Here is a 23,866-nt window from a genome sequence, read left to right as displayed (position 1 = left end):
GGTAGGAAAAAGCTGCCTGAACTGGAAATGTTCCAGAATAAAGCCACTTGAGATTCTAATGCAGTGGTGGTGGCTTTTTTTTTTTTTCCCCCCCTCAGGTCCTTATGATAACCGCACCGTGTATGAGACGCTGGACATTGGGTGGCAGCTGCTGCGTATCTTCCCCAAAGAGATGCTGAAAAGGATCCCTCAGAGCACCTTGGCAGAGTTCTACCCCCGCGATTCTGCCGCCAAGCACTAGCTCCAGCCGCCCCTTCCTCAGCCCTTCCACACACCCATTCTTTTTCTCACGTTGTGTTGACTCTTTCTCCCTGTACTGGGGCAGAGAGGGAGTAGCTACTTCTGTGCCAGTGTTTCTCAGTGAAGCTGAAGCCAAGCGTTTAAAAATGCATCCAGCTTTAAATTAAATAGCCCAGGCTGAAGAAGATTCATAGATTTACCACTACATCAAGACTCTTTGGGTCCATTGCATTGTTTGTGATTGTTTTGAACAGATTATACCTTGCATAGCAGCTTTTTTTTTTTTTGAGCTTGTGCTGAAATTTGGATCTTTCTGTTTTGTAAACAGGGCACTGTAGCACTGGTTCTCTGTCCTGTAGTTTGTACTTATGAAATCCTTGTAAATGGTATTCTGCTTTAATGTTTATGCCTTATCCTCACCAATCCCCTTCTTCGTGTACAAGTTGGACTGAATCAGATAGAGGCTTGTGGGCTCAATGTGTGAGAATTGGAATCCTTTAGCTACTGCCAAGTCCACTAGGCCACCTATGGGCTTGTTCTGGCTTTTCTTAATAGTTTAAACTGGGACCCTCTAAACCCATGTTCCAGCATGAAACTGTCGGCCATTGAAGGATCAACTGCATTGCCTTTGGAAAATCACTTTTCTGTAAATTTCTTGTAAAAGAGATAATGCTTGAAGAAAAAGAAACTCAAAAGCCATGGTGATGGTGGATCTGTCTTTTACTTTGTCACATGCAGTGATTGCTCTCCTGCTGCTGAGAATGGGTTCAGTACCAGAAACCTCAAAAGGCCCATCAAGGAGACTAAAGCAGAACCCAGTAACAATCTGATACCGAGTGTATCTTCAGTCAGATGCAGATAAGCCCCAGTCGTCATGTAATGAAAAGCATCACCGTGTAGGCCGCTGGCTGTAGGTATGGGCAGATAATAAAGAGAGACTTCATTGTTGAAACAGAAAGATGAGTTATAACAGTGGGTCCTTCCTTGTCTCCACTCTCCTTTGTGGGGTTCCAGGCATGGAATTAGTGGGGGGTAGAGGGAGAGACATCTCAGGAACAAGCAGCACCTCTCTTAAACAAAGCGCCTTGGGAATAGAATGTAATTTCACTCACCGCCCCCCCCCCCCCCCCTTAAAGTCCTCCATCCCTCTCTGAAACCCACCAGTTGCTAAAGGTCAAGTGTTTCGTAGTTATTGTGGTCAAATGCCTGACTTCTGCCCTGAATGTTTTGTAAGAGCCGACTGACCGGGTCATTCATCAAGCTGCGATGTGGTCTTATGTGCGTTGGGGCCTTATCGGCTGTGATAACACCCAATCGCATGCTATCCCGACCACATCGCGGTAGTACTATTCAAATTAACGGAAGGGGAGGAATGTAGGCAGGGTTTGGGTAGAGTTATGTCCTGGCAGCGCTGCGGGCAATAATGTTTTTCACATTGTCGCAGGCAGCACCACGGGAAATAACTACACCTTTTTCTGTGGCGCTATGGGGGTGATAGTATGTGGCGTGCAAAACCAGCTGCACATTATCCCCGCTGCCCCTTTTTTGTTCATGGGCCATCATTCTGCTATAAATATAGCAGAATGATGAATCTAGGCCTGACATTGCTGCTGCTGTGCTGGGAGAGGTGTCTGTCATGCTTTCCCCCTCCCCAATAGTAAGGGGATTTTTAAGGCGCTTTTATGTTTCTTTTGTGCTGTTACACCACAGAAATGAAGTAAACCTGCCTTTCATGTCTGGCAGGGGTAGTGGTGGGGAGGTTGACTCTGTCTCTTTCAAGCTAGGCTGCTTCTCTTAACTGAAAACAGAAGGGACCTTCTTCCAAGTGTCCCTTCTGTAAATGTGTAAAAGGTTTGCCTTGTCCTGCCCTGCTCCTCTTCTCTATGCAGCTCTATGCGTCTCCATCAGTTGGTTTCTGTGTCTGTAACCTGAGTGCAATAGCTTTCCTTTTACTCTGGTGCATTCCATATTCAATTGTGTACAAAAGAATTGTATGTATCTTTGTTTCCCGATGGGGTGTTAGCATGAGAATATTGTAGAAAATGTGACATCTGAATATATGTATATGGAAAAATAGATATTAATACCTGAAAATTGGCTAACTTTGGTTGTTTTTAATCTTGCAGTGAGCTACACTTTGGAGTTTCCCATTGTATAAATGTGGAACTGTGCAAGGTTTACACATGTGGAATGTGATAACTTAGTTTGTCTGGTTGATCTAGGCCTAGTTTTACCCTGACAGTATGGCTAGATTTGTATGTCTGATTTCTCTTAAAAAAAAAAAAAAATGTAAAGTAAGTTCCTGTATCTATGGGGTAAAAGCAGGACTGGATCAGTCTCTACTGAACAAATGGAATGGGCTGGTCATCTGTGGAGGGAAGGAGCTGCAGGGAGATAGCATAACAGACAAAAAAGAAAGAGATGATTTCACACACTGAAAGCTTTAATGTTCATGAAAAGGACAGTACATGAGACATAATGGAACAGGAAGCAGCTGGTGTGGCCATAAGGGATATTAAAGCATGCTTTGTGATGGCCATTTAGCTAAGATCCAAGTAGGTTCTAATCTATGCCATGAACTGAAGACAAACTTTTTATGGCTGAGACTGAGAGCCTGTACAATGTGGGAGTAGCTGGGGCCATGATTATATTACTATGGTCAAAGCAGGTACATAAAATCTTCTGATAAAAATGATGAGGGAGGGATAAGGGAGCAGTCTAGGGAGGCCCAGTCCTGTGGACACGGGGCTTTGGTAGAATCCAGATTATTCCACAATGACAGACGTGCATAGATGACGGCCTGAGTGGTATGAATCTGGAAACCCAAAAGTGGAAGCAGCAATACCTTCAATGAAAATCAGAAGTGAATAAGAGCGGACTCCTTGCATTTGTTTTCTCTGTACACAAGATCACATTAATTTTCCATCGATAAGCAGGGCATTTAGTCATGCATAGTGGGTGGTGTCATCCATGATGTCACGGAGGTGGAGCTTTCTCTCTAAGCTCGAAGAGCTTTGAAGTGCGCATGAGCATGAGTTCCCGCACTCGTCGAGCCTGCCTCAGTTTTTGTTTTCCGCGACACTGCACGGACGTGTGGTATCTCTCTCCTCATCGCCTCACACAATGAAAACTTCAATAAAAAAAAAAATGCTGAAAAGCCTGGGTTTTAAATACTGCTCAAGTGGAAAAATGTCTGTGACCGGCCATAAAAGAAAATTATTACTTACCTGCTAATTTTCGTTCCTGTAGTACCATGGATCAGTCCAGACAGTGGGTTATGTCCCCAATCCAGCAGATGGAGTCAGCACAAGCTTTGAGGGGGCGTATCCATATATACTACTACCCCCTCTGCAGGAGTTCAGTATCGAGTATATCAAAGCCAGAGTAGTAACCCCCGAAGGATCAAGTTTGTGGAAACCGATAATGAAAACAATTGTAACCGCAACAAGTAACTGCAAACATCCTACCAACTTGTAGGGAGCTGTGAAAAACAGCGAAAAGAAACGACTGTGAAGACACAGAACACTGCGAGCAAGAAGTAGCGCAGAGCTGAGCAGGATCAAGAACCCAAACGCGGTGGGCGTCTGGACTGATCCATGGTACTACAGGAACGAAAATTAGCAGGTAAGTAATAATTTTCTTTTCCCTGTACGTACCTGGATCAGTCCAGACAGTGGGATGTACCCAAGCTTCCCTAAATCGGGTGGGGTCCTGCGAGGCCTGCTCGGAGAACCTGCTCGCCAAAGTGTCCAGAGACCGAAGAGGCGAGGTGCAGACGATAGTGCCTCGAGAACGTGTGTAACTATTTCCAGGTGGCTGCCCTACAAATTTCCTGCGAGGATACCGAGCGAACCTCCGCCCAGGAAGCCGCCTGAGAACGTGTAGAATGCGCTACGATTCCGGGTGGGGGAGTCCAACCCGCCCCAATGTAGGAAGCAGCAATGCCGGCCTTCAGTCATCTGGCAATGGTAGTCTTCGAGGCCTGAGACCCCTTCTTAGGACCGGCCCAGAGTACGAAGAGATGGTCAGAGGTCCGGAACTCATTTGTAGCCTCCCGATAGAGGCGCAGAGTGCGCTTGACATTCAAGAGACGGAGAGACTTCGGCTCTGAGGAAGAGAAGGACGGCAACTCCACCGTCTGGTTCACATGGAATGCAGAAACCACCTTCGGAAGGAAGGAGGGAACGGTGCGAAGCGAAACTCCAGGCTCTCTACACGACAGAGCCTGCAGCTCCGAGATGCGTCGAGCGGAACAGATGGCCACAAGAAATACAGTCTTGAGAGTGAGATCCTTTATCGTTGCACTGCGCAGTGGCTCGAACAGTGGTCCCGACAGGGAGCGAAGCACAAGGTTAAGACTCCAGGAGGGACAAGGGTCCCGTAACGGAGGACGCATATGCTTGACACCCTTGAGAAAACGAGCAATGTCAGGATACTGTAGAAGAGAGCCCCCATCGCTCAACAGCGAACCAAGGGCGGCCACCTGAACCCGTAGTGAATTATAGGCGAGCCCTTTTTCCACCCCCGCCTGTAGAAACTGAAGGATCTGAGGTACAGAAGCCTTAGCGGGTCTCGTGGCCTGGCTGGTACACCACAGCTCGAACACCTTCCAGACTCGAACATAGGCCGCCGACGTCGATGTCTTTCGTGCCCGCAATAGCATGGATACTACCGCCTCTGGGTAGCCCCGACGCCGGAGGCGGCGCCTCACAAAAGCCAGGCCACAAGACAGAAGAGTTCTGCCTGCTCGAAAAATACCGGGCCCTGATGTAGGAGCTGGGGGAGGTGCCCCAGCCTGATTGGCCCGTCGATCACCAGCTGTAGCAGGTCCGCAAACCAGGGTCGCCTGGGCCATTCTGGGGCGACGAAAACCACGGTCCCCTGATGGCTTTCTATTCTGCGGAGCATCCTGCCCACCAGGGGCCATGGTGGAAAAGCGTAGAGCAGAAGATGTGGCGGCCACGGGAGGACCAGGGCATCCACTCCCTCCGAGCCGCGCTCTCTCTGGCGACTGAAGAAGCGTGGAGCCTTGGCGTTGAGAGCGGACGCCATCAGATCCAAGTGGGGGGGCCCCCCACCGATGGACGAGAAGTTGCATCGCTTTGTCGGAGAGAGACCACTCTCCGGGGTCCAGCAGTTGACGACTGAGGAAGTCCGCCTGGACGTTGTCCACACCGGCGATGTGCGAGGCCGCTAGCCGGACGAGATGACGCTCCGCCCATTGCATCAGCAGTGCCACCTCGAGCGCGACCTGCGGGCTGCGCGTGCCTCCTTGTCGGTTGATGTAGGCCACGGTGGTAGCGTTGTCCGATAGGATTCTGACTTCCCGGTTCCGAAGAAGCGGGAGGAAATGTCGCAGAGCTAGCCGGACCGCTCTGGTTTCCAGACGGTTGATTGACCACTTCGCCTCCACCGTGGACCACGTCCCCTGAGTGGCGCTTCGATCACAGACTGCACCCCAGCCTGCTAGACTGGCATCGGTGGTCACCACCACCCAATTTGGCAGATCGAGGGACACGCCACGGGCCAGGTTCGGCGGATCCAACCACCAGCCCAGACTGTCCCTGGCATTCTGCGGGAGCGGGAGAATCATCTGGTAGTCCTGCGATACTGGTTTCCAACGGGAGAGGAGCGCCCACTGTAAGGTCCTGATGTGCGCGAAAGCCCAAGGTCGATGGTGGACCCCATCACTCCCAGGAGTTGCAGGTAGTCCCAGGAGGTGGGCTCTGGTAATGCAGAGAACCGTCGTGTGTGATCCTGCAAGGATTGAGCTTTGTCCTGGCGCAGAAAAACTTTGCCCAGTAGGGTGTCGAAGGTCGCCCCCAAAAAAAACCCAAGCGTTGCGAGGGCATGAGGGAGCTCTTGGAGAAGTTCACTACCCATCCCAGGGAATGTAGAAACCGTACTACTAGAGTCACCGCTGAGCGTCCATGATCGAATGACTTCGCCTGGAGGAGCCAATCGTCCAAGATAAGGATGAACCAGGATGCCCTCCTTCCGGAGAGCTGCCGCCACGACTACCATGATCTTGGTGAAGGTGCGCGGCGCCGTCGCCAATCCGAACGGGAGAGCTGTGAACTGAAAATGCTGGTCCAGAATTTTGAAACGAAGGAAACGGTGGTGGTCCGGGCGGATGGGAATGTGCAGGTAGGCCTCCGTTAAGTCCAGGGAGGAGAGGAACTCCCCCCGATGCACCGCCGCAATCACTGACCGGAGCGTTTCCATGCGGAACCGAACGACTCAAAGGGATTTGTTGACTTCCTTGAGGTCTAGGATAGGCCGGAAGGAACCGTCCTTCTTTGGTACGACGAAATACATGGAATAGTGGCCCGAGCCCACCTCTCCGAAGGGCACGGGCGCAATAGCGCCTATCTCCCGGAGTCTGGCCAGAGTCAGCTGCACCGCTCCTCTCTTGAGGTCCGAGCCACAGGGGGAAAAGATGAACCTTCCCTGCGGGGGGCGGACAAATTCCAATGCGTAGCCGTGTTTTATGGTATCCAGGACCCACTGGTCCGAGGTGATCCGTGCCCACTCCGCGTAGAAATACGTTAGTCGGTCCCCAATCCTGGGGACAGGGGAGTGGGCGAGACTGGCATCATTGTGAAGACTTGGTATAGGGGTTCCCGGTTCCAGGAGTAGTGCGTGCTGGCCGACACCCGCGAAAGGAGCGTGACCAGGGCTGAGACCTGGGGGCGGATGACTGGGAGGCCGCCTGTCTGTATCCCCTGTAGCACCGTTGCGCTCTGGTCCGAGAAGAAGAAAATGCTCTGGATGGTCGAAACCTATCCTCCGGCAGCCGATGAACAGCGTTCTTCCCCAGGGACTTGATGATCTGGTCCAAATCCTCCCAGAAGAGGAACTTGCCCCTGAAGGGAAGAGAGCCCAGACTCGACTTAGACGTATCAGCCGCCCAATTGCGTAGCCACAGTAGTCGTCGTGCTGCCACTACCGAAACCATGGATCTTGCGAGGACCCGAAAAAGGTCGTACGAGGCGTCCGCCCCATACGCCACTGCGGCTTCTAGCCGATCTGCCTGGGCAGCCTCATCGGACGGCAGGTTCTGAGACGTGAGGAGTGAGACCTCGAAAACCCGCTTAAGGAAAACTTCCAACTTACGATCCTGTGTGTCCCGCAACGCCGCACCTCCCGTCACTGGGATAGTCGTCCTCTTCGTGACCGCCGACACTGCGGAGTCCACCTTTGGGACCTTGATGAGGTCCAGAAATCTTCGGGGAGCGGGTACAGCTTTTCCATAGCCCGGCTGCTCTTCAGGGAGGCCTCCAGGGTGTCCCATTCCCTGGTGAGAAGTTGTAAAAACGAGTCATGAATGGGAAAAGCCCGAGCCCTCGGCCGGAATGCCGCCAGGACAGGATCTCCCTTCCTTGAAGAAGTGACGACAGCGGGAGCTACTGGGGCAGGCGGGTCTGGTGGCGGGTCCAAATCTAATTCTTGGATGATCTGCGGGATGAGGTCGTCCAGCTCTTCCCTCTGGAAGAGGCGTAGGGTACGCGGATCATCCCCCTCCTGCGTGCCGTCCCCTTGTCCCCCGTCCGGGAGGTCAAGTCCATGTCCCGCTGGGTCTGGCACTGCCCCCACTGCCGCAGGCGTGGATCGGACCCGGGTAGGAAGGCGGGAGGCCCCCACTCCCGGAGGGTCGGGGGGGGCCGGCGTCGAGGGCGACATCTGAGGGATCTTAGGAGGGGGGGGGGGTCCCACAGGTGCTTCCAGCCCCTGCAGATAAGCGGTATGCATGAGCAGGATAAACTCCGGAGAGAACCCCGGCCTGCTCGGGTGCGCTTCGGGGGCGGCGTGGTTCCTGCTCCCTGGCTCTGGGTGCTTGGTTCCTGCACCAAAATCGGGGGAACACCCCCGCTGGTAGAGTCCTCCAGGGATCCGTTCTCCCTCGTGGCCTCCAGGGATCCGTTCCCCCTCGTGGCCTGCGCCTCAGGGCGCTCAGAATGTAAAATGGCCGCCGTTCCCGCCAAAAATGGCGGAGTGGCTGGCCTGCACCGCCCGGGCAAAAAAAAGAGAAATCAGTCAGGGACTGTGAGGTACCTTCCCCCCCAGGAAGGCATCGTGCACAGATGCCCTCCCGGGAAATCCGGGACCCCGGGTCTCCGCAGGCCGCACAGCGGGACGGCCGCGGCATCGGGATCGCTGTAGGAGAAAAGAAAAAGCCACGGGGGGGGGGGCCACGCGCACAAAAGCGCCGCTGCGGGGGGGCCCGGTCGGCCCGCACTGCCCGCTGTCCGAAAATAGAGGAGGGTGCTGCAGGGGGCCTTCCCGGCCACACGACCCGCCCCAGACATCTTTCCCTAAATGGCTCAGCAGCCCATGAGGAGCTGTAAAATGGCCGCGGGTGAGGGAGTAAAGAGCGAAGAGGCCGGCTCCACCGGCTTTCGCGGGCACCGGGGGCTGAGCTGTGAAGGAAAAAACTACAAAGGAAAAACAAACTTACCCCTGGCTGCAACGAGAAATAAACAGCAAGGCCGCAGAGAAGAGACAAGGAAGAGAAGCCACTCCCCAGAAGTTGAAAGAACTCTGCCTTACTTTTTTTTTTTTTTTTTAAACTTAATACAAACTTGATACAAACTTGATCCACAGAAAAAGACAACAACAAGCCATAATCAAGCAAGAAAGTGAAGAAAAAGGAAAAGGAGGGGATGCCTGATTTCCCTACTCGCATCTGCTGGAGTCAGAAGATACTGAACTCCTGCAGAGGGGGTAGTAGTATATATGGATACGCCCCCTCAAAGCTTGTGCTGACTCCATCTGCTGGATTGGGGACATAACCCACTGTCTGGACTGATCCAGGTACGTACAGGGAACTATTGTTATTTATACCTCGGTCCCAACTATAATCAATCCGCATGCAGGGTGTGGCGGATGTCCCCGAGGGCTAGAAGGCAGAGGGCAGAAAAAAATGGAGAGGCTGAGGCAATCTTATGCCCCCTCTCCAATGAATGGAAGATCAACAAAGTCCTCGCTGGGTAAGCCGAAACCCTGGTCTGAGACATCTTGACGCGCGCACTTGGCTTCGGAGAGCCGTGTGCCACAGACTGCGTTGTCGGCCACGCAGCTTGCGTCGAGCGTTGTGTCGACTACGATGCATACACCACAAAAACCTGCATCGAAGTGTCCTCACTCGATGCATGCATCGACTCCATTGGCAGCATCGGGAAACTCGAAGCATCCCGACACACAAAAACAGACTACAACGCATCCCGACGCAGGTAAAAAAAAAAAAAAAAAGCTACGATGCATCATGACTCACCTCAAAAGCCCAAGACGCATCACAGAAGATTACGACTCATTCAGCTTACAAACATCACAAGGCTCCTTCAGAGACTCCTAGATTGCTTGAAACACCAAGAAAATCAGTCTCCAAGACAAAACATGTTACACAAAGAGCAGCATCTTCAACCAGCCCGGCTGGGCAGTACTCTCCTTCCTTGGTATTCTCAGACATTATCATTGGTGAACCAGCTGGAGACTGGAACTCATCACCGGATGTGCTTCCTCATCCTCCATGTCCCAAAAAGAGACCTACATCTCCATTGCCAAAGACACCAAAGTCTCAAAAAATCAGCGAGACAACCTGTCCATACTTCCCGCCCAACACCTGAAGAAACTATGTCTCATATAACTTCCTTACTTCACAGTTTCTTCCAGGGCTTACCTCCGTATCCCAGTATCCTCAAGCTCCTGCATCGCCTAATTCTCCTACTTCACCGAAAAATCTGCCATTTCCGACACATTCTAATTCTCCTGTCTTCCACTTGCACGATTTCTCCAGTGTTCTCACCTCCAACGTCTCTGGCAAGTTCAACGGGTATTCCTTCAGACCCCTCCATAAGACCTACCTCAGCCGACGTCACCTCCTGAGGATCTTACTTATGCTAAATTCTTAGAAAAGCTGGGTTTAGCTCTTAACATAGAGACACGTAAACTCCCAGACCCAAGATCAGAAGTCACGGGAATTAAACAGATTTTTGATGTCCCATCTGAGCCCATTGCTCTACCTCCCCATCAGATTTTGGAGAGCCTGATGGATAAGGTGTAGGAGACCCCACGCCTTCTCACCCCACTATCCAAAAAACTGGACTTGAAATACAGAATGCAGAAAACATCTTACTACTCGAATGTTCAAGTCCCTCACAATTCCACAGTAGTTGAATCAGCGCTGAAGAGAGCCAAAAAGAACAGGCTCTACTCCAATATGCCACCAGGGAAAGATAAATTGTTAGATTTTCTTCACAAAATCATCCATCTAAATTCAATGCTGAATTCCAGTATTAATCATCATCAATTTTACATCATCCAATATCTGTTCAACTATACACAAAAACTACAACCTTTACTTCACACCTCACAAGGAGACTCTTCCTTACCTCAACCCGTCTTGGATTTACAAGAAGGTCTAAGACATCTGTTGCGCACTTCGTATGAGGCTTTTGATACTTCGGCACGTTCATCCGCAACCTCAGTATCAGCTTAGACGCATGGCATGGCTGTGAGCCAGCAGTATTCGGGACGATGGTACATGACTGTCTGGCTAATCTACCCTGTAGACCGACAATCTGTTTGGAGACAAAGTCCAGGAGACTGTCTCCTTAATTAAGGAACAAAATATCACAGTACAATCGTTAGTGGCTCCCTTGGACACGCCATCTACATCCAAGTGTCTTTTTTCCCCCCAATACAAGAGAGGTTACTACTACCACAGGCCATTCCGGTACTATCAACCTACAAACCACAGCCTTTCCAACAACAGCGGTCTCAATCTCAGATGCAGGGACAAAGACCATGCCAAAGAGCCCAGAGGCCACAAAAACCTCAGACTACTCAACAACCTAAACAATCTTTTTAAGTTCACCTGCCACAACAACAGTTTCTCTAGGAGGCAGGCTATCTCTGTTCCATTCCCAATGGTCCCATATCACTACGGACCAATGGGTCTTGAGCATTATAGCGCAAAGATATCGTCTACATTTCAACTCAATTCCGATGCTCCCTCACATCATTTGTCCTAAGACTCCTTTGGTTCAAGTTCCATCGCTCCTGAAGAAAATTTCACTCCTCCTTCAGCAGAAGGCTATCTGGCTGGTACCTTCCAATTAAATGGAGCATTGGTTTTATTCCTAATACTTTCTCATTCCCAAGAAATCAGGAGGTCTTTGCCTTATTTTAGATCTTTGAGAACTCAACAACTATCTTGCCAAAGAAAAATTCAAGATGACCTCTCTCAAAACGATTCTCCCCTTTCTTCAGACGAACGACTGGATGTGCTCACTCGATCTAAAAGATGCTTACACTCACATCCCGATTCACAACCGTTGCTGGTGATACCTCTGCTTTCAGGTTGCAAATCAACACTATCAGTATACAGTGCTTCCCTTTGGTCTCTCGTCAGCTCTAAGAGTCTTTACAAAATGCCTTGCTATTGTTGTGGCACACTTACGTAAACAGGGCATAAACATTTTTCCCTACTTAGATGACTGGTTAATCGTATTGCATGACCCCCAGTTGATACAGAACCACACAGAAAACACACTCCGCTGTCTCCAAAACCTGGGTTGGATAATAAACTACGAAAAGTCTCAACTCCATCTGACCCAAAACATTCAATTCATAGGAGCGATCATCCAAACCCCCCTTTCCAGAGCTTTTCTACCTCCAGAAAGAATCCACACCTTACACTCACTTCTTCAGACTCTTCTACGTCGGAAAAAAGTTCCAGCTAGACACATTATGGTGTACTGTTAGGTCACATGACTGCAGCGATACATGTGGTCCAAAACACTCGACTCCGCATCTGACGGCTCCAATGGGGCCTAAAATCTCAATGAAACCAACTCCCTCAACCAATGTCTCACAAAGTACAGGTTACCAACTTCATGAAGAAAGATATCTGATGGTGGATTCAGCCATCTATCTTGGAGAAAGGGAGCCCATTCCAACAATTCCCTCATCAACTAATTCTCACCACAGATGCTTCAACAAGAGGGTGGGGAGCGCATCTCCTCCACCTGCAAACTCAAGGACTTTGGTCCAGGGATGAACAAAACCTTCAAATAAACTTGTTGGAGCTCAGGGCAATAAAAAAATTCCGTACTAGCTTTCCAGACATGGATTCGGGGGAAATCTCTGATGATTCATACTGACGATCAGGTAGTGATGTTTTCGATAAACAAACAAGGAGGATCTGGTTCCTGGATCCTTTGCAAGGAAGTGGTTCAAATATGGGAATGGGCGGAACACAACAATATTTTCCTTCAAGCATCCTACCTACCAGGCCTAGCGAATACCAAAGCAGACAAACTCAGCAGAGTTTTCCACCCCCACGAGTGGTCGCTCATTCAGTCCGAAGCAAACAAAATCTTTGCGTTCTGGGGAACTCCAGACATAGACCTCTTTGCAACAAAAGACAACCAGAAAGTAGAAAGGTTTTGTTCTTTACTTCCCAATACGTGCAGGATTTCGCAGGATGTGTTCCTGATTCCTTGGAACAAGGGTCTTCTATACGCCTTTCCTCCAATTCCGCTGATCTTGCGCATGATCCAAAAATGTATAGTGGACACGGCGGACTTTATCCTCATAGCACCTGCATGGCCGAGACAACCATGATATGCCTATCTTCTCTGCCTTTCTGTTCACCCTCCAGTTCTCCTGCCAAAGGACCCAACTCTCCTTTCGCAAGACAAGGGAGCCTTAATCCACCCGATGCAAGCCTACCTCCACTTAACAGCATGGAGGTTGAACGGCACATACTAAGTTCCTTAGATCTCTCATCTGACATTACAGATGTTCTCACTGCAGCAAGAAAACCCACCACCAGATGTAACTACACCTTCAAATGGAAATGATACTCTACATGGTGCACACGCCGCAAATTTGACCCTTTTTCTTGTCTACCAGAGGCAATACTAACTTATTTACATTCTTTATCCCTTTCTGGTCTGGCAGTTACATCTATTATGGTTCACCTTAGCGCTATTGCTGCTTATCATGTCTTGGACCAAGATCATTCCATCTCCTCCTATCCTTTGATTTCAAAATTTACACCAACCTCTTAAGAAACCGATAGTACCATGGGCTGTCAACTTAGTTCTCCACACATTAATGCATCCACCCTTTGAACCCATATCGACTTCTTCCCTTAAATTTCTAACCTGGAAGGTACTTTTCCTCATGGCTATCACATCTGTGAGGAGGATAAGTAGGCTTCAAGCACTTGTAATCACTTTCCCATATCTCCAATTTCATCACGATAAAGTAGTTTTATGAGCTCATCCTTCATTTCTCCTTTTCACTTGAATGAAACAATCTCCTTACCGGTCTTCTACCTGAAGCCACACACTGAAGATTGCCAAAAACTCCTTCATACTCTAGACTGTAAATGAGTCTTAGCTTATTACAAGAGCACCACTGAAGCAATTAGACACTCATCACAATTATTTGTTTCCTTCAACCCAAATAATCCAGGTCAACCAATTATAAAACTAACTCTAACTGGCTAACAGCTTGTATCCAATACTGCTATTCTGCAAAGGACATGCCTCTAGGCGGTCCAGTTAAGGCCCATCAAATAAGGGCCACTGCAGCTTCCATTGCGCATATCCAGGGAGTACCGATTCAAGACATCTGCAAGGCAGCAACCTGGTCTTCAATTCTCACTTTTACTTCTCACTACTGTCTCGACCAGCAGTCAGTGGCAGATTCCTCACTGGGTTCTGCGATTCTATGAACTTTTTCTAACTCCTAATAGCTGTCCATGGTTCTACCGGTTGCAAAAAACAAATCTTTAATAAACAGTGTTTTCTTTAATGTTTCTGTTATTTCATATCTGCAACCTGTATGCTTGGAACACCCACTGTGCATGGCTAAATGCCCTGCTTATTGACGGAAAAAAGCATGTTTGCTGACCGTAAACGGTGTTTTCTGTAGATAGCAGGGAATTTAGCCATGCATTCCCTCCCACCTCCCTGGACAGCCATACTTTTACAACACCTACACCACCATTAGCTTGGAAAACCAATTGAGGCGGACTTGAGGAGCACGGGAAGTCGTGCTCATGCGCACTACAAAACTCTTTGAGCTTAGAAAGCTCCGCCTCCGTGACGTCTGGACGATGCCACCCACTATGCATGACTAAATTCCCTGCTATCTACGGTAAGCAAACTGGCTTGTACAGTCTGACAGAATGGATTTTTTCTTGCTTCCGACCCTGGTACCTTGTTTTCCACTGTTTTATAGGGAACAGTGTGCCCTGACATTAAATGCCTTCCATGGTGAAGACACTGATTGAATGATACAGAAAGTATGTACACATGCACTTAGATTTTAGCATTCCCATCTGTAAGCCATCTGTTCCAGTCCTAATGCTGGGACTAGCTCCCCAATTCCATACTAGTCATCTCCCACAGATCACTGGAAACTGGTTAGTTTCTCACTGAGACAAGTTAAGGATTGTACCTTTAAAGCCATTGCTGCTCACTGGCCATGTGTACATGGACCATTTGAAAGGACCTGCAAAGGAGGTTTGTTGAAAGAGAAAGACTTGTGACTCTCCCATTTCACATGCATTGGATGGGAAAACATGCTTATACAAGAAGCAGATAGCCTAAATGTCTTGAAAGCCAAAAACAATTCTAGATAGCAGTAGCTGGAAATATTTGGAAACCAGATGCCCCAAATAAAGTTTCTTGGGGTGACCTACCACAAGTGTCCCTTTCTGCGTGGTATTTGCTCTGTAATTGTACTTTCATGGCATGTAGAGACTTGCAGTGCTGCTTGTTTCAAATGGAAGCAAGTTTACATATCTTAGGATGTATTAGGATAAAAGTTAAAATAATAATAATAATTCCATATTGACTGGCCATTTCCGAGAAACAACAAAAGCCCAGAGTAGGCAATTTATAAATCTCGGCCTCAGGTTGCTACGGTTTTATGTTGGGGCTCCTGTGCAAACTTCTCTGTCTTCCCTCCCAAAGACGGAGAAATTACTACTTACCTGATAATTTCATTTTCTTTAGGACTGACAGATGAATCCAGAACCAATTGGTTATGCACCTCTCCCAGCAGATGGAGACAGAGCAAACTGATATCACATTATATATACCCCTGGCACTGATAATCAGCCTGCCAGTATTCTCTTCAAAAGCAACTGTGGACAGACTAGCAAAAATCTTGATTTAAAACAGACAACCAATACTGTATTCTAACAAGAAGAAACACTGGGCTCAGACAAAGAATATATTAACACTAGTCTAGGGATTGGATTAACACTTACCAGTAATCTCTGGAAATTTAACCATGCAGGAGGACCATAGTACAATCATTCGGCAGCCAAGGGCAGGAAGCTGGATTCATCTGTCTGTCCTAAAGAAAAAGAAATTATCAGGTAAGTAGAAATTTCTCATTTCTTAGCATCCAGACAGATGAATCCAGAACCAGTGGAATGTACCCAAGCTACTCCCAAATAGCAGGAGCCTGCCATGGTCTCATCAAAACTGCACGTGCAAAGGCTGCATCCTCCTGGGCCTGCATATCCAGACAATAATATCTAGAAAAGGAGTGTAAGGAGGACCACATTGCACCTCGGCAAATGTCGATGGGAGACAATGATCTAACTTCCGCCCATGACACTGCCTGAGCTTTAGTGGAATGAGCCCTAACCTGAGTGGGCAATGGCTTTTCAGCTGCCTTATGTGCGGCCGTAACCACCTCCTTAATCCAGCGAGCTATTGTAGCCTGCGAAGCTGGTTTACCCTGTTTTCCTCCACCATGAAGGACGAATAGGCGAGTGTTTCTAAACCTCCAGATATCTCATGACATGTCTCTTGACATCCAAGGGACGCAACAGGTGGTATTCCTCCACATCTCTTTCTTTATCCAAGGACCTTAAGGCTAGAAGGAAGGAACAGTACGCAGCTGTATTGCCACTGGAGTTACCCAAAGGAACAGCTCCCGGCAAGACAAGGCCTGCAGGTCAGAAATTTGTTGAACAGAACAAATTACCACTAGAAACACTGTTTTCAAGGTCAGTAACTGCAAGGAAAGGCTATGCAGCGGTCGAAACGCAGGACCTGCCAAACCTGCACATAGGCTAAGGAAGGGGAAAATTGGCAATCACCGCAGTAGAAAATCCACGCTTCAACGAGCAAGCCTTCTCAAGGGCCATACAGTATCCAAACAGAGTTGGATCTTCGTGAAGGACAGGGCCCTGTTGCAACAGGTTCTTGTGCAGCAGAAGACGAAGGGGGGTTTCTACCAGGAGTCTTTTCAAATCTGCAAACCATGGTCTTCTGGGCCAATCCGGTGCCACCAGAAGCACCATCTCGCTGTGGCCTTCAATCCTTCGCACCATTCTTCCCAATGGGCCATGGGGGAAAGGCATACAGCAGCTTGCCTTCCAGCCAGACCTGCTCGAGAGCATCGATCCCCAAGGTCTTCTGATCTCTCCTGCAAGTGAAGAATCGAGAAACCTTAGCATTTCAAGAAGCTGCCAACAGGTCTAGAAATGAAAGTCCCCAGCGATCCACTATCAGCTGGAATGCCTAGTCCAACAATACCCATTCTCCTGGGTCCAGACTCTCCTTGCTGAGAAAGTCTGCTCTTACATTGCCTTTTCCTGCAGTGTGCAAGGTTGAGATCTCCTGAAGATACATTTCAGCCCATTCCATAAGTTGGTCTATCTCTTGCGATACTTGCTGGCTCTTGGTTCCTTCCTGCCAATTGATGTAAGCTACTGTTGATGTGTTTGACATTATTTGGACCGCTTGACCCTGCAGCTAGCAGATGAACTGCAAGTACCCCAACCGGACCGCCCGGGCTACCAGCTGATTGATGTTCCAGAGAGACTTCTGTGTATTCCAGCACCATTAGTTCCTGACAGTGAGCTCCCCAACCTTGGAGGCTCACATCCGTCATAAGTACCAACCAGTCCAGTGACATCAGGGAGACTCCCTTTCTCAGATGATCCGCTTGCAACCACCACTGGAGGTGAGAGCAGACTTCCATTGGCAGGTGGAGCTGAATCGAATAATCCTGCAACTGCAGGTTCCATTAAGACAGCAGGGAACGCTGAAGTGGATGCATATGCGCCCTCGCCCACAGTACTACTTCCAGGGTTGCCGCCATCAACCCGAGCACACTGTCAAGCATATAATGCTCACAAAGAGATGCACCTGTGCCATAACCGTTATGATGGCTCTACCGAATGACTGTATATAAAACTCAACAAATAAATAGGAGCTTCTGGAAGGAAAACTTTGCCCTGCTTTGTGTCAAACCGCACACCCAGATACTCCAATGACTGAGTTGGGTGAAGACTGCTTTTGGCTAGGGTCACCACCCAACCGAGCACCTGCAAGAAGGAGATCACCTTGTGGGTCATGAGATGGCTCTCTTCCAGACACTTGGCCCGAATCAAGTCTAAATATGGGTGTACAAGGATCCCATCCTTTCTCAGTTCCGCCGCCACTACCACCATAACCTTGGAAAAGGTCCTGGGAGTGGTGGCTAGACCAAAAGGCAGTGCCCGAAACTGATAATGGCACCCCAGCGCCACAAAACACGGAAAATGTTGGTGATCCAATCGGATAGGAATTTGGAGTTTCCTAGTGTGTAGTCAGATGGACTCAGGACCAGTGGGTTATGTGCTCCCCTGCTAGCAGATGGAGATGGAGTCAGGTTTCAAAGCTGACATCACCTTAGATATACCCCTGCAGTGACCTCAGCCATTCAGTATCTCTCCGTCTCCTAGCAGATGTGGACATGCTATCCCTACAACAACACTGGTGTTCAGCGGGATTGCAGTACTCATTTGAAGAAGAAAATGTACCTTTTAAACTGGAGAAAGATTGAGCCCTGCTCTCCTGCAGTGATACCTAATGGTCCCTCCCCCAGTTGAGAATTCCTGAGGTGATTTCCAAGATCCCTCAGAAGTGTGCCTTGGTCCAGTAGCTGGTTCCCGGCGTTGATTTTGCTGCTGAAGCAGCTGAAAGGCAGTGGGTGCAGGAAGCTGAGTGTGGCAATGATGGCCTAAGCCCTCTCCCCCTGCAGCTGGAGATCGTCTCTGTACTCAGCTGGTAAGCGCTGAGCCCAGGAAAGTAAAAGTAGGACTCCTCCGATTCAGAGACGTGGAAGGGCTCCGCTAAGTCTTTCCTCCAGTCTCTTGCTTGGCACGCCATACTGACAACATTCCCAATCCCGTTGGAGCAAGGGAAGGAGGGTTTCCGAATGGATTGAGCGGCCCTCCGATGGGCTAGGCCCCACTTCAGGCTTGGTGGGCACTCCATGTGGCAGGCCACGGTGGCGCCATCTTGCGCGCGATTTGGTGTGATGCCAACTTCCCTCACAGACCGTCAGTATGCACGGTGCGGGCCGGTCCAACTGTATGCCTAACGCGCGCATAAGAACATGCATACATTCGCACACAACCGGACGCTTACACGCATTGGGGGTGGATATGTGCGTGCTCGAGTCCAAACGCTAGCCGGTTGCATGCTCAAACTACAGTGAACTATGGCTCCGGCAACAAAGAAGCACAAGTGATACTCTCTTTTTGCTGCCTGCCATATTAGGGCGGCAAGGTCTGACTTAGAATCCTTCCTGTGTCAGCACTGTGAGGAAGCCCAGGGAGGGCTGGACTTTCAGAACTTCTCCAAGCCTGGCTTCTCCCAGTCAGAGGACAGGTCAGCCATGACCTTATCCGGTAACACCCCGGATCTGAGCAATCCCGAGGGTGTGTCCTCCTTAGGAGAAGGCAGTTCAGCGGCGCCTACCTCTGTTCCTCCTGGGGTAGGTATAGACCTGGCGGCCTTTTCTTGGGTGGAATTCTTTCAGGGCCTTCAAGCCTTTGTTCAGGCACAGTCAGCTGCTGCTCCTGGCCGGTCTGAACCCCAGCTGGGAAGGCCTTGTTCTCTCAGCCCTATTAGCATGCCTTGGGACATGCCTTGCCTCACCAAGGATATCCCTGACAGGGACCCAGACACCATGGATGACAAAGGTGGATGCAGACTCATTGGAGGTTGGGGAAATCACTCCAGGCTTGGAGCCATACTGGACTATGTTACGGTTTTTCCACAGAGATGAATTGCCAGCCCTGGTTTCCCATTCCCTGAAGACTCTGGGAGTTCCCAGAACCAAAGAAGAATCCCATCCTGGTGTCTCTACGGAAAGCCTCTTGCTATTTCCCGATGCTGGAAGCCATCCAGAAGTTGATTGACCTGGGGTGGGACGCCCTGGAAGCCAGCTTTAAAGGAGCTCAGTCATTGGAGGCCCTGTACCCTCTGGACCTGTCGGCCAGAGAACACCTGCATTTCCCTGAAAGTGGACGCCCTGGTCTGTGCCGTTTTAAATGCGATCAACTATCCCAGTAGATGGCGGAGCAGCCTTGAAGGATGCGCACGATAGGCGATTGGAGTCCATCCTTAAGCAAGCCTTTGACACGACAGCAATGACACAATGTCTTGGTGGCTCGCTCGTATTTGCTTCTTTTGAGAGAGGCAGATAGCTCAGGGGTGCATTCCAGAGAGGGGATCGAGCCTGCCGCAGCCTTCCTAGTGGATGCAAGCTCTGATCTAGTACGTACCTTGGTCAGAGGAGTAGCCTCAGTGGTGGCAGCCAGAAGACAGCTATGGCTGCGAAATTGGTCAGCGGATGCGACCTCTAAGGCAAACCTCACAAAGATGCCCTTTAAAGAGTCCCTCCTATACGGAAGCGAATTAGAAAAGTTGGCCAGTAAGTGGGGTGAATCTCCAGTGCCGCGGCTACCGGAAGATAAAAAGAGGTTGCAGTGCCCCTCGCCCATGAGGGGTCGGGCCAGGGGCTCCCAGCGCTTTTGGCCCTATAGAAACTCGTCATTTCAGACATCTTCCTGGGGGAAGGTCACAGTCCTTTCGGAGCTGACAACCCAAAAGAGGAACTGGTTCAGGCTCAGGTTTGACCCGAACTTCCCAATGAAGTTTGGCCGACCCATCCACAGTACGAAGAGCTAGGGGGCAGACTATCCCTCTTCTATCAGTGGTGGGTTGAGATCATGTCAGACAAATGGGTACTGTACATCATACGAGAAGGATACGCCTTGGAATTTCACAGCATTCCTCAGGACATGTTCATGATATCACCTTGCCACTCCCAGCACAAGAAACTGGCAGCGGTATCTATGTTGATAAGGCTCCTCAGTTTGAGGGCTATAATTCCGGTGCCTACTCGCTAGGAAAATACAGGGTGTTATGCCATCTATTTCATCATACTCAAGAAGGAAGGTTTATTCCGCCCTATTCTGAAACTCAAGAGCATCAATCGTCTGTGGATAATTCACTTCTGCATGGAAACTCTCTGCTCTGTCATAATGGCCATACAACCGGAGAGTTCTTAACCTCCCTGGTCCTCTCAGGCCTACCTTCATATTCCAATCCATCAAGACCACCAGTGTTTCCTACGCATTGCGGTACTGGGCCGCCGTTATCAGTTCCAGGCGTTGGCAACCACCCCCAGAACATTCTCCAAAATTATGGTGGTCGTGGCGGTGGCACTAATGAAAGAAGGGATCCTGGTGCACCCTTTCTTAGACGACTGGCTGATCTGGGCGAAGTCATTGGAAGAGAGCCTCTAGATGACCAGCAGGGTCACGTCCCTGCTTCAGGAACTTGGTTGGGTCTTGAACATGGACAAGAGCATCCTCAAGCCCTCCCAGTCCTTAGAGTACCTGGGAGTCCGGTTCAACACCAAGCAGGACAAAGTCTTCCTCCCTCCTTCGAGGATAAGGAAGCTGATGTGCCAAGTGTGTCGGTAGATGAACAGAATTCGTCCCAAGGGGTGGAACTATCTCCAGGTCCTCGGCCTGATGGCGTCAGCCCTGGAGGTAGTACCGTGGGCGAGGGCACATATGCAGCCACGCCAACGCTCCCTGCTGTCTCTTGGAACTCACTGTCTCAAGACTCCTCAATTTGCCTCCACCTACCGATGAAAGTATGTTCTCTGCTCTAGTGGTGGCTACAGGAAGTTCACCTAAGCAAGGGTGTAAGCCTCTCCCCACCGAACTGGCTAGTCCTCATGAAGGATGCAAGCCTCTGAGGGTGGGGAGCTCACTGTCAGAAATTGACAACCCAGGGGCAATGGACCAAGGAAGAGGCATGTTGGAACATAAACTGCCTGGAAGCCTGATCTGTCAGATTAGTGTGTCTGCAATTCAGCCACAGACTCCAGGGCTAGGTGATCCACATGATGTCGGACAACGTAACAACGGTAGCCTACATCAACCGCCAGGGAGGAACCAAAAGCCATCAAGTGTCTCTGGAAATAGACCCCCTTAAGGAATGGGCAGAGTTAAATCTACAAGGGATCTCAGCCTCCCACATAGCTGGAAAAGACGTCAAACCTTCTCAGTAGGGAGAGTCTGGATCCAGGAGAATGGGTGTTGTCTGTCAACCAGAGCCTTCCAGCTCCTGGTACATCACTGGGGCCTCCCATCCATCAACCTGCTGGCCTCATCTCACAATGTGAAGGTCCCCCAATTCCTCAGTCGCAGAAGAGATCAGCGTTTCCAAGGGATCAATGCCATTGTCCAGACCTGGCCAGAGGAGGACTTACTGTACATTAAGACATATATAATTCATAGGTAGTATGCTCTTGATATCTTTTATGTCACCATTTTATATGTAATCATTTTAAATGTAATTATTTGGTATGTCTGTTTTATTAATTTTATAATTTTTAATTTTTGTATGTCAATTTTTTTGAACCTTGAATTATATATGTCTTAATGATTTTTATGTTATTTTACCATAGCCCCTGAGGCAGCCACTAAATGAGTTGCGAAACTCAGCCAGAGTCGGGCAATTTTAATACGTCTCCACTACAATAAAAATTTCTAAAGGACATCTGGCATCTATTTTGTTTTTTTTACCCTCACGGCTTTCATAGAGCGCCTTCCTCTTTGTTTCTTGGGTCCATATCCTTAACCAAGCCATTATCAGGCTGGGTCCCAGCCTTAGTAAAATCAGATGACGATAATTCTCCCTAAGCCTCGAAGCAGCGCTGGCATAAGTAAGAGGGCACTCCAGGCTGAGATGCCCTAATATGACAGGTACCACAGAGAGAAAGGCACTTAGGTTTCTTAGCGAGTGGCGCCATTAATCCGTCAGTACACTTAACAGGTGCCTCAAGATGTATGTCCACCTGAGTTTCTTCTGAAACAAAACTTATTGGCACCAAGGTTGGAGACCTGCTAGAGGCCCTATCGCCACCATGGAGCGCCTTTATGGCAAGGTCCCTGGGGCTCTCTGAAATTGGCAAATGCTCTGCCCAAGAGGACCACGCAGGCTGGGGAACCCTGTCCCCCAGGCCATGCTGCTAGGTCCTAAGATGCCAGAAGGCGGGTCCTCACAAGAAGCTCAACCTCCTCCGGCCCACAGCCTTAGCAGGTTGCTGGAACTGCCCCTAGTGGACTTCCGAACCATGTCTCGAAAGAACTTGCACCTGCTGGTGACCCATACGGTGCACTGCCTCGTAATCGCCTCCCGTCCCAACATGCCCTGGTGGGAAGTGTTGGGACCGGGACAGGGAGATCCCTGCTGGGAGTTCTTCTACTCGCAGTTGACTCCCGCCGCTGCTGGAGGCTGGTGCACGAGCTGGGGCCATTGGCAGGTACAGGGCCGATGCGTTCCAGGAGGAGCCCTCCTGTCCTTTTTGTGGACGGGGGTAGATCTTTCCCACCTGGAACTGAAATGTCCCAGGTTGACCCCCCTTTCTGTCCTACCTTAAGGTTGAATTTCACCCACGCCTCCTGATCTAAGGGCGTGCAACCAGGAGGGGGCCCCTGCGCCAGAGACAACCTGATAAACTTTCTCCTGTCCGCTGCCAAGCAAGCAGTCTGGTGGTCGAGGCAGGAGAGACTGGCCGGGGGCAGTTCCCTCGGCTGGAGGGCCTGTTCCAAACCATGGTATGTGCCCAGATCAAAGCGGAGCACTTCTGGGCCGTATCCACCAGTCGGGTGGAGTTTGCCCGCTGGTGGGCAGTGGACAAAGTGCTCTATTCCCCTCCCTCCCCATTGTAACTTAATCTTATATATTTAAGTTTTTTACCTTTGCATTAACATTTATTTTGTGCACTTTATGGTGATCACCCCCTCCCCCCACTAAATACTGGAGTATGGAAGATCCCCCTTCCAACTCCCTGAGGGAGAACCCCCGCCCTTTTTCCCTTCCTTCCCTCAACTCTCTCTTGTCCAAATGGTTGGCGATCCTTCTCCCCCCCCCCCGGAGTTTCTGGAAGCAACGGAGTGGGCACAGGGAGCCGGGCTGCGGGGCAATCTGCGGCCATCAGTTCTAGGCTCCCCCGCTTCCCTGTCCCTTTTCTCTCCCAATCTTCGGTGTCCCCACCAGGGGCCACCGGAGAAAAAGGCCAAAGTTTTTCAAAAGGGGTGGAGCGGCCTTCGGCCGGCATAGCCCCCGACCCCGGCCTAGAAATGGACCAGGAGGGGGGGCGTCGAAGGAGAGAAAGTTCAGCGCAGGCGGAGGCGCATCAAGCGGATTGTCCCACCCCCCCCCTGAAGCCACGCCCCCCGGAGGCTGGGAAAGCGAGGGGAGACGGAGCACCTGCGTCCAATCCCATCCCC

At 50.0% G+C, this 23,866-nt stretch overlaps 1 protein-coding gene across 1 annotated transcript in view; it reads left to right on the top strand.

Annotated features, from left to right (window-relative positions):
• ATP6V1B2 (ATPase H+ transporting V1 subunit B2) overlaps positions 1 to 2,337 on the top strand; it is a 32,821-nt gene extending 30,484 nt beyond the window's left edge. Inside the window, exon 14 of the mRNA XM_029603873.1 lies at positions 99 to 2,337. Coding sequence (XP_029459733.1) covers positions 99 to 241 — 143 coding nt within the window. The 3' untranslated portion in view covers positions 242 to 2,337. The remainder of the gene's footprint in view (positions 1 to 98) is intronic.
• The last annotated feature ends 21,529 nt before the right edge of the window (positions 2,338 to 23,866 follow it).

This window comes from Rhinatrema bivittatum, chromosome 5 (assembly GCF_901001135.1).
Source record: "Rhinatrema bivittatum chromosome 5, aRhiBiv1.1, whole genome shotgun sequence".
Taxonomy (NCBI): Eukaryota; Metazoa; Chordata; class Amphibia; order Gymnophiona; family Rhinatrematidae; genus Rhinatrema; species Rhinatrema bivittatum.
Note: the sequence above shows the minus strand (reverse complement) of the source record. Positions and strands in the feature narration are given on the sequence as shown.